The 14,920-nt window shown below is 47.7% G+C and overlaps 1 protein-coding gene across 1 annotated transcript in view; it reads left to right on the top strand.

The window, feature by feature from the left end:
- LOC138520950 (AMP deaminase 1-like) overlaps positions 1 to 14,920 on the top strand; it is a 137,141-nt gene that overhangs the window by 25,696 nt on the left and 96,525 nt on the right. Inside the window, exon 3 of the mRNA XM_069633402.1 lies at positions 424 to 586. Within this exon, the coding sequence (XP_069489503.1) occupies positions 424 to 586 (163 nt within the window). The remainder of the gene's footprint in view (positions 1 to 423; positions 587 to 14,920) is intronic.

Here is a 14,920-nt window from a genome sequence, read left to right as displayed (position 1 = left end):
ATGTTATGTTATGTTGTTATGTTATTTGATTTGTAGCACGCCAAAGCCCGTGGGCATCCATGCGCCAAGAGACAGTAAGAGAGGCGGGATGCAAAGCATGTAGTTCTAGTAAAATAGCATTGTCGCATTGAAGGGGCCAGCTCAGTCAGAATTGCGAGGATACATACCTTGGGGTGGTAACACAAGCAATCGCAGGTCAATGGCCTCATTGTGCCCCTTCATGGAGGCACAACTTGAATCCCTAGGAAGAGCAAGCTCCAAAGGTGTATCTGGACAAAACTCACACTCTTATTGAGGCTCACTGAGGAAGTAGCAAACGATGAGTGGAAATCATTGGGCTGCCATAAGTGGTCTATACAATGCTGTCTTATTATAGAGTATTTAAAACTGAGCAAAATTGAAGTATGTTCCCTTTCTTTTCAGGAAGAAGCGCCTGGAGCTCTTAAAGTCGATCATTCTTACTGTGCCAGAGAATGAACCAACAGAGAGGACAAAGGCTACCGGCAGCGAAGATATTTCCACACCCACCTACTTGAATGTGCCGCACTTCCAAAGAGTCCAGATTACAGGAGACTATGCATCAGGGGTAAAACACTTCTATAATTGGAAGTTATTTACTAAATTACACATAAGATCTGATTGTGCTTTACATGATATGATATGTCATTTATAACGCACTTGTACCCAAATGTTTCTTGGCGCAACAAGACAAGGGAGGGAAGACAGAGGGATGACAAGACCAACGACCTTACTAGGCCTTGTGTCATTCAGATTGTGCAAGTGCGACAATATAAAGTGCAAGGGGAAGGAAGGGGGGGAGTGCAATCAGGGCAGCATTGCTCTGACTAAGTTCAGCCAGGGCAGCGTGGCTTTGGGTAAGTGCAAGGAGGCAGTGGGTAAGAGTTACGGTCCCTAAGTGCACTGTAAGGAATTTATGGTGGCAACCGTGAAGAAAGACACAAGTGAGAACAGTTCAAGGGTGTTTATTGAACTTTATAATGGGTGAGATAAACACCTAATCTAAATCTAAGATGGGAGCGAGCTACAACCATCAAATAATAATAAGGCAGGCCTAGTGGCGTCTTGTCAAATAAAAAGGGCCTATACTAAAAGACCTATTGCCAATTCCTTACAGCTAATTACAAAAAGAGTGTGGGATAAGGGTTCAATAAAGAAAGAAGTGTTCACAAATAATAAGTCAGGATGTGATTGCCAGGGGTCTCCCTTCCCCACTTTTTAAGCACGGGACAAGGTGGGACTTCTGAAAAATGCACACTCCTGGGCCTCGTCAGCATGTGGTTCACAGTTCCAGTTCAATGATATCAAAAACCCTTCAGAGGCTAAGTCTCTTTCTTGCAAAAGTTTCTTGTTTTAGAAGGTCTGCCGATTCACAACGACAAACAAACAACGATTCTTTCAGTAGCCTTGTACTTTGGGCGTTTGCCCTTCGCAGCTAGGATCTCCCTCCACCAGGCTTGGATCCTCATTGCAACTTGGGCCTCCCTCCGTCGGGTTCACTACTGCCTTTCTTTAACACAGTTCATGTATTTCTAACACAGTTTGTGTATTGCTCATTTTCAGCACACTTACCTTATTCCACAGTTCACAACCTTGTCGGAAAGAGGGGTTCCCTTGCCCTAGCTTTCTCCTGGCAATGGGTCAGAGACTTTCGATTGTACAAGGGATTTGACGTGACCATTGTAGGAGCACTCTGACGCTTCACGCTGCCTTTTTATAGAGCCTTCTGGTCTTTGCAGTTGCAACACAAAACCAAAGGGCCCAGCGAGAGTCCTCCAAATGAGCACTCCTATGGCGCCTGACCACTCTGCAGCTGGCCCTTGTCTTGGCTTTCTTAACAGTTCAAACACACATATAAGTTATTTCTCTTCAAGTTCCTTGTGTTCATAATGTTGCTACTTGCAACCGTGGGTTCAACACAGTTTGGTCTGCTATCAGCTTCCTCCTGCGACTCACCGGCTGTTCAAACTGCCGGTTTGGTGTAGCTGTCTCCTCGTGTGTTCGACCTTGCTCAAAGTGTGCTTCCGTGCTCCGCCTTTTATCCCTGTGGGGAAGGTAAAGGGCCGTCAGGTGTGTGTGGTTATTATCAATTGCCTGACTCTGCCTGAACTGTGTGTTGGGACATGTCAGGTAAACTGTTCTGGTGTAAGTCTGTTGTCTGTTACAGTGTAAAAAAGTGTTCATGTCGGAAAAGTAAGGGGAGGGGTAGAGCTTCTAAATATCTTGACTGGGTAGGAAGGGGGAAGGTGTTACAAGGAAGGGGATACTGCATCTCAACTCTCGGTGTCCAACTTCCGCTCCCCGAAGACCCCTCATCCAGGTGATCCTCCCCCACTGGTCCACCCCCAGGAACTGGATCCAATAGCGATGGCCGTGTCCTGACCACCGGGTCGACAGATCTTCGGGGACCAGTGGGTGAGACACCTTCAGGTTTCTCACAGCACGGAGGCAGTGCTGAGGAGTCTGATCATGGAGGAGCCTGGCACCCAGTAGACACTGAGGGTAGCCAAGCAACCAGTTGGCGCAGGAGATGGGTAGGTCAGCAGGGGGGAGAGGGAGAGAGAGAGAAAAAGCAGAGGAAAAAAGGTAGGTCTTAAGCTGCTTCCGTAACTTTAGGTGGTCCGGCTCAAGTTTGAGATGGGCAGGGAGGCCATTCCAGAGGGAGGCACCTGCCGAAGAGAGAGATCTACCACCCACTCTCTGCCTGTAGAAGCGTCTGACCCACAGAGAGTTTGAGGTAGCTGAGTGACGGGCTCGAGAAGGAAGGTATTTTGGATGAGAAAGTTGAATGCAGTGTTGGCTCTGGCCAATTCATCCTTAATCTCCTCATTCAGTCCTCTCATAAAAAGCGTAAAACTCGCCTCCGGGGACCAATCAGCTTCCTTGACTAACGGCTTGAATCGGGTGACATAGGTGAGCATACCCTGAGATCTTTGCTGAAAGTCTAACAGGCGTTCCTGAGCACTATAGACCTGCTCTGGACGGTCAAACATGGTCTTAAGGGCTTGTATGAAACCATCATAGTCATCCAGAAGAGCATTGCCGGAATTAACGAGGGGCGTAGCCCAGGTCGAGGCGTTTCCTGAAAGGTGGGAAATTATGAACCCCACCTTAGCCCTGGGAGTTGAAAAGTAGTAGGGCTTAAAAGTAAAGTGGACCAAACCTAATCCAGGAATCCACGAAGGGTTTTTGCTGAGCCATCGTATTTGTCCACTATGCCGCCTAGCAATACACTTTCTTTTGTGGCAGAATCACGGGATAGAACTAATTGTTTGAGAGCAGCATTTTCCGCCTTTAGATTCTGCACCTTGGTTGATAGCTCTTGCATGCCACGCATCAAATCCTGGACAGCCGCTTCCATGTCCATATCGAGTTCGGTCAGTTGGCGTCTCAAACTGTCAAGGAGTTCCCCCCTTCTCACCTGGGTTCGATTTTTGCTGGATTTCTTGGTCGTTGCCTTCTTGCGAACTGATCGAGTTTTGAATAAGGCTGCACGAGTCTCTTCCGACTCCAGCGTGCGTTCAAGGTTCCGGAATGCAGAGATCCAGGAATCCGGGAAATTAAGAGGGTGTGCAATAGCACACGAGTCCAGGAACCAAGAAAGGAAGGAAAGGGACTAGAATGGGGTAAGCTGGAAGAAGCAAGGGAAACAATACCGCAAGCTACGGAGCACACGTCTGGTCGCTACTTCGCAATAGCATTGAGACGCGCGGGGCCGCAAGGACGTGGCACATTTATGGGACGTACAACGTCCGCCATGAAGACTGGTGCGAGACGTGTCACGTGATACGGCCATGTTGGAAGAAACAATTAATACAAGCCCCGCCGTGATAAGGACCAGGAAGTCCAGAAGGGGCGCGTTCTATGGGTCATGACAGGTGGATCAATTTTTAAAATTGAGTTGCTCAGGCCATTCGGCCCCACATCTCTAGATGCTGAAGATTTCCATATCAGCATTTCTAGATCTGCGGCCGAAAAGTCCAGGAACCAATTACCTAGTTTTAATCTCTCCCCAAGACTAGTATTCGGGCAATCATAGACCCCTGCAAAATGAGCACACCACACCTGTTCTTGGATGACCACATCCTGTTTTTGCGAGCGACTTATTCCATTTGTTCCAACCAAAGCCCAGAAATTTCTTGAGTTTCACTGGGAGAGGGCAGCTAACATTTTCTCCCCGTCTTGCTGGAACATAAGACCCCTATGAAACCCAGTTTCTATAAGAGTTGTTAAGCAATCTCAGACCCTCCTTCAGCTCTTCAATATCTTGACAGTGTCTCTTTAACCAACCTCTTTGAGTTCTGAGTTGCTTCTTTTTGACCATTATATCAACATTAAAAGAATGTTTGAAAATTCCATGTAATTTCTGGATGTTTGATTCTTTTGGGGCAACATTAAATAAGGAAAGAGAGAAGTTACATGGGTTACAGAAGTTTGATAGTTGTTGGTCAGAAAGTTGGTGAGCCAAAATCCTCAGTTCACAATTTAACACTTTACCCCCCTGTGACAAGGTGACATGGTGTGGAGTCTCTTCACTTTTTTAAGCAACTGGGAGCCCTATTGAGCACTGTTAAGCCCTATTAAATCTTAAAGATGGAAGCAGGAAATGATTCCTGGAGGGACTTTCCTCTAATAAGCTGACATGTATCTTGGTATCCTAGGAAACCGGGGGTGACGAGGAGAGGTTGGAAACCAACGGTCTCAGCTGGGCGTTCTAATGAAATACGAGGAGAGAACAGCCGAACACCCACAGCTGATCGTGTGTCACTGCTGAGAAAAGGGGACGTAATTTGTTTATGAAGAAATTAAATGATCGCTGTCGTCCTGGAAAGGCGGTGAACGTGATCGTGGCTGATTCCACAAAGCTGCCTCAAGGTGAGAGAGAGTCGTTTCAAGCTGATAAGGCGATCGCTATCGTCGTAGACGGAGAGTGATAGAGAGAGCCGCTGTCATCGGAAAACAACCCTCAGGAGCGGTGTAAACCAACGCTGCTGATTACGAGAGAGCAAAGAGGGGAATAGCGCTGCAAGTTCGGACGGAAGACCTGTATGATGTGACCCAGGTGACTAGCAGTATGGCGTTTATGTGAAAGAAACAGCACCGTTGCACTACCAATTGAAAGGCTACAAGACAAGGCAAACGTAACCGATTTCTGAAGTTGAGAGGTAAGCGCCTTTGCGCTACACATTATTTATGAAGCGCTGTCGCGCTATGAGTTATTTATGAAGCGCCGTTGCGCTACGAGTTATTTATGAAGCACCGTTGTGCTACGAATTATTTGTGAAGCACCGTTTCGCTATGAACTGGGCATGAAGCGCCGATGCGCACTTTGAAAAATGATGAGTTCAGGCTCCTAGAAGATTGAAGAGAGCAGAAAGGGGGTCCTAACCTAAACCAAAGGAGAGAAGGCTGGTTAACATAGGATAGTCTTAACAAGACGGCGACCACAAACATGACTCGTACAAGAGCAAGAGGAAGGCTAAGAGAAGAGATATCCTAAAAGCTACAGTCTTTCTTGACCTTCAGTTATTATATCTGTTTATAAAGTAACAAGAAGAAAGAGGGAGAACGGACCATAAAAGTCAAAACCTAAAGAATGGAAAAGAGGCAAAGAGAGGAACAGAAAGTAATAACAAGAAAGGATAGAGATATCCTTAGAGACTGATGAAAACATCGCCACAGAAAAGATGTAAAAGAATCACAACAGTGAAAGGACATTTAAGGAACTATATTGACTCTTACCAGAACTTACCTACACTGGCTTCCGGTTATTGAAACTGAGGAGAACTCGAGAGAAGACGTATCCTTTGCCAAGGTTCCTGAAAGGGAAAAATAGTTATATTAATAAAAGAATTGGATTCTCTTCGTAATCCAAACAACTTACTCAGTGGCTCAGAGTTTTATTCATGTGATATATCCGCTGATCTGCTACACCCCCCTTTTAAATCTTCTTACAGCATTACCAGCTCCATTCATAGACAGCTCTTGATCATAGAACACTGCATCGGGATCCCCCTCTAACCGTAGACTTGCAATTAACATTACATGATCATTAATGTTGCCCTCCCCAAATGACAGTCAAGACACATCTCAAAAATGCCTTTCAAGGCGAAAAGATAATCAATTGTTGAGAAAGCCTCCCCTCTCCTCCAAGAGGGAGCATTTGGGGTATCTCTCCTGATGTTACCATTAAACATTTGCAAGCCCCATTCTGTCAGGAAATCTACCCATGTTTCACCATTACTTGTCTTTTGGCGACATCTTCCCGAACTCGGGTCAACCGTCGTGATACATTGAGAGTTCAGATCACCTGCAAGGATAAAGCCATCTTGCGGGAACTGCTGAGAACATGCCTCTAAACCATTAGACAGACTAAGCAGAAAATTGTATAAAGAAATGATTTTAGGGTTCCAGTAAACATTTATAATAATCCAGCCTTTACCCCTACTGGCCCCTCTTTTTGTTGCTTGCACCATTAGAATACCTTCACTAATATCTAATAGACTCTTTGATGAGTCAAAAATCTCATTACTACATGCCACCATCAAACCCCCCCTTGGCCTTCCCCCCTCTGAACCCCGAGCCAACTGCTGAAAAATAGAAAAACCTTCGAACCCCACTGAGCAAGTTAACCAAGTCTCTTGGAATAGAATTAAATCTGCTGATTTAAAGATTTGCGTTTTCCTTGGTTCTTGAGAGAAGAAATTATACCCTCTGGTGTTCCAAGATAGTAATTTTAGTTGATTCTTCCCTAGAGTCTCTGTTGGATGTAGGGTCTAGATTACCAATGTCCCTTCTAGATTACCAAATGTCCCTTCTAGTTTACCAAATGTCCCTTCTAGATTACCAAATGTCCCTTCTAGTTTACCAAATGTGGCATTTAGAAAATGGCTTGGGACTCCTTCCCTTCATTGGACATTGCACTCTACAACTGGTAATGAAGAGATATGTCAGGTTTGATATGGGTTGATGAAAGGTTGAGAAATAGATTCTGGCAGAAAGTGGGAGAGAAAATATGGGGTAGTCAATGAATCTGAAGGGATGACCGCACATATGAGAAAAGTAAACCATAAAACACTGTTCTCCAGTTAATTTAGGATGGAATGTGGATTGAAAGTCAATCATTCTGTAAATATACAGGTCCAAAAATATCCCAGATGGCTATAGACCGAGTCGGAAATATTTAAAAAGGCAAATGCTCTGACATGAGACTTTAAGGAACACTTCTAATAACGTCTAAGACATGCCGAGCCTTCAACTTCTGTCTCAGACTTCCTGTTTGTCTGATTTTCTATTTTGTGGCAAAGGGATGTTATAGCATGTCCTCTCTGCTCTGGGATAACATCTTGCCTTTTGCATCATTACATTGCTTATAGAATGTATTGCCTGTGGCTTCATTTGCGTATAGTAAAGCCCAACATTGCAAAGGCATACACTGGTGCTCTTTAACCAGACCTTCAAAGTCCTATAACCCTGGCAAATCTTATGGCAGGATTATTTCACCATACCCCAGCGCTACTGAAGAGTTAAAACAAGTTTAAATCCCTGATACAATTCAGAGAAATCTACTTGACTTCCATTTTGGATAGGCATTGTGACAGTAGCTGGGGAAAACCATGGGAGGCAAATACTTTCTAAATGGCAACCACTACGTGCTCGAAAGCCACTGAGTCAACAAACTCTACCTCCGGATAGTGGGAGTACTCGTCCACCACCACCAGGAAGTGTGTGCCCAGTGTGGTGGACCCAAAGTCTGCATGCACCACTTCCAATGACCACGTCCCCCTGGGCATGGCTTCAATCACTGGTTCTCGTTGCAGCGAGGGATGCCGCGTGGCGCCAGACACATGCGGCAACAAAGTCATCGACCTTCCGCTCCAGCTCATGGGACCATACTTTGAGGCATAGTCGAGCCTTGGTCTTGGCGGCTCCTTGGTGTCCATGGTGGGCCAAACTGATCACCTCGTTGATCTTGGCTTGGGGGACGACGATCCGGTCACCCCTCAGTAGAAGGCCCATCGCCGAGAATGACAGTTCCTCCCTCACCTTCCACAATTGTTCTAGCCCCACCTTGGCTTCTTACGTACGCCTGGCCAGGGACTCCAGCATGGTCTTCCATGACCCCGGTTGCATTGCGTGCTTCAGGATTTGAAAACACTCGTCCTGGGCTGCGGCTGTCTCCAGGTCCTCGAGGGGCATCACGTTGGGGGTGGCCGCCTCAACCACCATCCGGACGTGATCATCTGCTTCCTTGGCACAAGTGTCTTGCTCCTCCCTACTGCCCTCACCAGGATGCCTGGACAGGTAGTCCGCCCCATTGGTCACCCAAGGCATGTATACGAGGGTGACACCATACTCGAGGAGAGTGAGCATCCACCGTTCAATCCTCGCCGGTGGTTTGGACGAGGAACCCGCCAGTATGGGCAGCAGGGATTTGTGGTCCGTCATGACCGTCACCGGCCGGCCCAGGACGTAGACCCTGAAGTGACTGCACCCCCACAGCACCACAAGGGCTTCCCTCTCTATCTGGGAGTAGCGCTGCTCGGTGTCAGACAGCGCCTTGCTGGCGTAGGGTACAGAGCGAACACCACCATTGTGACTAATTTGTGTCAGTACAGCCCCCAGACCGAACGAGCTGGCATCAACGATGATCTCCGACGGGAGAGTGGGGACGAAGAACGCCATGGTATCCTCGGCTGTGAGAGCGCTCTTGATGTCTTCGAACACCGCCTGTTCGAGAGGGCCCCAATGCCACATTGTTTCTTTCTTTGTCAGGGCCCTCAGGGGCTCTGACCTGGACGCTAGGTTCTGGATGAACCAACCGCAGTATGTCACCAGGCCTTCTTGATGTCTTGCACTTTCCTCGGATCTGGCGACACACCCCCTTCCTTGAATACAAATCCAAAGAATTCAATGGTCGGATGCAAAAACTTGTCGCCACTGTTGGGGGTCTCTCTGTGACCCATTAGGCAGTTCCCCTGAGTCCCCAACCCCACAGACTCAGGCACACATGTCTGCTCAGCTCGGGCTCCCCGGTCGCACTACTGCGGCCGGGAACGCCCCCTTTATTTATCATGCGCGCGGCAGTGTGCAACGTTACGCCGCCGCGTGTGCGTCCCTTAAGCGGGCAGCACCACACTAGCCATGTTTTAATACTGCATGAATCTTTAAATACATTTTTGCTTGATGCCATAACATTGGTGTGCCACAAGAGTGTGGGAGCCAATCTACTGAGAACGAACAGAGTTCAAATAACCTGTTCTCTGGGAAGCTTCCCCCTCAGGAAGGTCTATAGCCATGTTTTAGCTCACTATACCCTTCACAGAGGAGAAATATCCATTTGCACATCAGCCTGGCCCCACGCACAAGGAACGTCCAGCACCGAAATACTAGGCAATTCTCCTCTGAGCAAGAATACCATCAGCAACCCCAGACACGTGTTTCAGCCTTGTTGGCCCTCCTGAGTGAGGTGAAGCTGAGGGTGAGCCCCAACCATTACAAATTTCACAAGAGTGTGGTACAGTGAGCTAAAACGTCGTTGTAGACCCTCCCGAGTGGGAAACTACCCAGAGAAGAGGTTGTTTTCCCGTGTTTGTTCTCAGTACAGGGGCTCCCAGACCTTTGTATATATAAAATTAAAGTACTTAAACTAGATCTATTTTAAAATGTATTTATTTGCAATGTTTTTATATGGAACTCCAGTACCTAAATCTTAAACATTGATGGGCTCAGGTTGGATTGTTCCCTAATGCCGGCCCCTCAAGCGATTCACTGTGCTTTTCAGCTCTGAACTTGGAGTGACGCTCCAGCCCAGCAGCAACCCATGGAATGACAGGTTCCCCTGGGCTCCAGTTTGTGTCTGACGTTATGCATATAACGGACCTGAGAGTGACATTTGTACACTGTGTTTGGAAATGCTCGTTTCAGGGAGAAACGTGAGCATAATAAATCCGTAAATAAATAGGGGTCTTGATCAGGCACTAAACTGCAGATCTGCAGTGCACTCATCAAGACGCAGCTGTGCAGATTCAGTGCACAGAGCTATCGGAAAAGAACACAAAAGCCCCTCCATTCCAGAAGGCACAATCCTGCATGTTTGCATTCATTCACAAACGTGACATCTTGTGTATGCGATCAAGGTGCAGTCTCAGTTTAACTAACAAGATATGTATAGTAGCACCTTCTAACATTTCCATGATGCAGATACTTGAAAAATCAGGCGCTACCTATTTTTTTGAAATATCCAAAACCACTTAAATATAAAAATAGTTATTAAGGCTCATAAAGTCAGGGAATTAATACAATAGATATAGTAAATACTTTGGCATACGCTGTACAAAACACTGACTGAAACCAACATTCTAAGATGGCTACCACTCTTCTTTCCGCAAGTTCTTTTTCCTTCTGTTTTTCACGGATCATTGTGGGGGGCAACACTAAAGTTGATTAGTGAGGGCAGTGCTCGCTGCAATTATTAAGTAGTATATCACAGCCTCCTATTCAGTATTACCATTAGTTGGATATCAAGGGTGCTAATGAATCTTTATTTCTATCAAAGAAAACAAAAACTGACGAAAGATGGCAACCATGAAAAGAGCGAAGGGCGCTCAAGAAAGATGCCCGTGTTCTGTATAAATTGTGGCAGAGGCATTCCAGTGGGACACGGGAGAGGGGCAGTGCACAAGAGGTTAGGCCATTTTATTTAAGAAGGGGAAACAACATATGAAGAGGTGTAGGAGCAAGCAGTGGAAGCGCAGGGAGGTGAGTGTGTGCGTAAGACACGCGAAACCTCAGTAAGTAGCTTTACATCACAGCTGCAGCGGTAATCTGTACATTCTCACAGGTCTCCCTGCACTGTCTGGAGGGCTGATAAAGGATAACCGCAGCACCTTGTCCTTTGGTTCTTTCAGCAGAAGTGCTGCACTCATGGATCATGTTAGGGAAGAAGATCTCTAGACCCTCAGGATTTTCACAGAGAGGGATCTAGTGTGCACAGAGGTGCATGCTGGCAAGAGCTACACATAGGGCAACACGTATTTACTACATGTAATGGGGACTGGGCTTGTTGTAAAGTGAACAACCAGGAAGTGTGCAGGGATGGAATGTTGGGGACAGAGGCAGACTAAACTCTCAATGCACCTGTCTGAAGGTCAGTCAGATTAGTGCTGAGTAGAGGTTGTTCCTCACAGTTAGTGCATTTTTGGCATGATCGACATAACAATGTAGTTTAGAGGAACATCTGGCTCTATGTTTAAGACTCTATTTCCAAACTGGAGCCCCCACAGGGGAAGGCCGTAAGGAAAAAGAATGATGGTCCGAGGTGAACCAGACATTGGTGCTCATTGCGAGTTGGGCGGTATATGGTAAAAGTGGTGCTAACAGAATTAGCACCACTATTACCGTACTGTCAATTTATTAGTTGGCAGTAATTCCGCTGGCAGAATTAGCCCTGGCGGAATTACCGCCATACATAGCGGATCCAACACCAGTGCTTATTCTGCCAGCGGAATTACTGCAGACCCAAAACAGTATTTCCGCTGTATTATAAATAGAAATACTGTTGAAATAGCACAGAAAATGTGCAGTAATTCCACCAAAAACACAGTGCAGTTACCTCCACTTTTAGGTGGAGGTAAATGCATACAGGTGCCGGAAATGAAGCCACAAGTGCACCCAATCAACTCAAGAAGGGTACATAAAGCATACACGTTCCCCAACCACACTTTCCAACACCATACTGCCATTAGCCATTGTGACTCGGGACTTGCAGCTGCTCCCGATCCAAATTGACCTACAGAGGCAGGAAGAACGGCACAGGGCACAGGATGCAGAGAAGAGGAGGAGGAGGAGACGCTGTGTTAAGGCGAGCGCCCATATCCCAGTCACGGCCTCACCCTAGACCTTGACTGACAACTGTATTGGCTGAACAGGGAGACCACAGCTGAGCTACTCACCCTAATGAAGGATGACATAGCGAGCAGGATCTACATGAGAACAGCTGTACCCCCACTGCTGAAGCTTGTGTCCATTCTGCAATTCCTGGCAACTGGCACCTTCCAGCATTCCGTGGACATGCTGCACTGAATGTCACAGCCCACATTTTCCAATGTACTTGTGCAGGTGCTGGAAGTCCTCTTGCAGCATGTGTCCGAGTATATCTCCCTGCCCACCACCCCATCACAGGAGCATGCCATGAAGGCACGTTTTTATGCAGTAGCCCACATGCCCAACGTCATTGCTGCCCTGGACTGCACCCATGTGGCGTTGGTGGCTCCCCAGCCATTGGAAGAGGTATCACACTCTCAATGTCCAGGTCACCTGCGATCCTGACCTCTTCATCACACACTGCTGTGCCCGCTTCCCTGGTTCCATCCACAATGCCATGGTCCTGCGGAACACACTGCCTGGATACACAGAGAGGCACAGAGGGCAACAGACGCGGATATTGAGTGACTACAAGTCCCATCACATGAATTTATCTTGCAGCACTTCAGCAATGTAGTGTGAAGGAGGGTGCATAGCCACCAAAGCCCTGTACATGCAGTATCTGCCCTCTCACTACACACATTACAGCCTACAACTCAGAGGACTTGGACATGATGGACAATGCTGCATGAAGTCGCCAATGAACATTGCCCCAAAAGTCTACCACCACACACACATGGCTACAGGTACTGCAACGCATCATTACCCATCCCTATTCATTGGACCATAATGTACAACACTGCACCAATGGAACTGAATACTGGCAGTAGTAACCCCATGTACTCCGGTATATGAAGTCATCATGGAATCTATGCAAACAACACAAATCTGCATGAGAGCACCACACAGGCCCAAAACACGCACCATGGCATGCTGCCATGATAATTACAGACCCTGAAAGCAAAATCTGCTGGCCGTGAGCCGGGTGCATGGTGTTACACGACAATGCAAATACTGAATGATTCCACATGCAAGTACTGTGGTTGTAAGACATGTCGTGTGACAATACTCATAGAATGCATGCACAGAAAGTCAATCAACATACCATTGCAAAAGGCAACACATCCACAATGCTCTGCGACTGACACTTCTGACCTTTACATGGATTCCTTGAAGATGTTGGACCTGTGCATCCGCAAGTGTCTCCAAGTGCTCCTGCCATTCTTCCACATCATCCAGCCTCCTCCATATGGCATCCTATGATGCATGGATTATAGGTTGGGGAGAGCTGGGGTTTAAGCAGGGTGAGCCATATGACCTGCCATCGTTGTCACCCTCTGATTCCTGGCCACGCTGACCAAGTGGCTGGGTGTCCCGCTCAAGTGATAAGGGGGTATCATGGGCCGGGTGGGTGCATGCACAGTGTCTTCTGTGCACCTGCCAGCATCTGGTTCAACTCTCACGACCAGAGTGGCCGGCTCTTAGGAGGGGCGGTTGCAGGTGCCAAGGGTGCAATACCTGCAGGTGTGTCATCTGGTGCATGCCAGTGCTGTTGTGTGGTACTGCTGGGCCCTGGTGTCATGATCCTGCCCTTCCTCATTGCCTTCCCATCGCTGGGCGGTGGCAGGGGTGGTGGCTGTTGGTGTTGCCATGGAGTCCCGACCATGGGGTGTGGATGGGCCTGCATCCTCTTCCTTCTGCATCGCCTTTGAACCTGTTGGGTGAACAATGACATGCTGTTAGTCATCATGCATACTTGTACGTGGGCTTGCTAGTCACACATGCAAAATGGTGGAGGGTTATCCTACCCATGTGCACTGATGGGTATTGTCGATTGCAGGCCTATACATATGGCCACTGCAAGGTGGGGGCAGTGCCTGCTGAGGGTGTACAACCCATTGGTATGTGGTGGCATCTTCCCCTGTCCATTTGGCCCATCTATGCTAAGGGGCCACATGCTTGGGATGGTCATTTGGCCAATGCATTGTCAGGGAAAGGGGGCATTCAAACTCACCAGATCCAACTTGACTGCGGGCTCCAGCCTCCTCACTCCCAACTCCCTCTATCCCCTCTATCCCCTCGATTTGGAGGCTGGAGCTGGCCGTCTCCTCCCCCGGTGCCGAGACTGTGTGGTCCACGGTGCCGCCTCCTGTGGTCAATAACTCCTGCCAATGTCTGGCCACGGGGAGCTCCTTCAACCTCTTCCTGCAGGCCTCACCATCCCGTGGGACTCTGCCCACAGCTGTGACCTCGTCACTGATGGCTGCCTAGATGGCAGCCTTCCAGTGGCCCAATGGTTTGCAGTGCTGGGAGTTGCCATACAGATCCTCTGCATGGGCCACCACCTCATCAACGAGGATCTTCAGCCCCACTTTGCTGAACCTTTGCTTCCTGAGCCTGTGATCAGGAACCTTCCCCTTTGATTTGTCCTGAGACATATTTTCACTCTTGTGTGGGTCTTGATGGCTACAGGAAATGTTGGATTCAGACAGGAATTCGTTTTTCAAAATGGTTGCTTCCGTACTTCCCATTCTGACGATTATGCTATTTTCGCTGATGGTAATTCCGTCGGTGGAATTGCTGTCGAATGTATGGTGTTAATGGTAATTCCACTGAATAACGGGCGGAATTACCATCCTGGAGCCAGTTTCGACAGTAATTCCACCAGACAGAATTACTGTTACCGCCAATGGTGAGTGAGCACTCCTGCTAAGTTGTAATATGACTGTGATTCCGCCCGACACCATTGCGGCAACGATAAGTCAGCCGAGGTGGAGTTGCTGCCATATTCCCACCCAACTCGTAATGAGCCCCATTCTAAGCTGTCCCTTAAGCCATCAAAATCAGTAGTAACATGGGCACCTGAACGACCTGGTGTCAGTTTTCAAAAGAGTAGGAATCATATGTGTTCCGTGAACTGAAAGCGTGTGCCGCTGGTTTCCTTAAAATATGACTGATCTCTCTTTCCCCGTTAGCA

This window comes from Ambystoma mexicanum, chromosome 13 (assembly GCF_040938575.1).
Source record: "Ambystoma mexicanum isolate Mex_15411 chromosome 13, UKY_AmexF1_1, whole genome shotgun sequence".
NCBI lineage: Eukaryota > Metazoa > Chordata > Amphibia > Caudata > Ambystomatidae > Ambystoma > Ambystoma mexicanum.
This window is presented reverse-complemented; position numbering and strand designations above follow the sequence as displayed.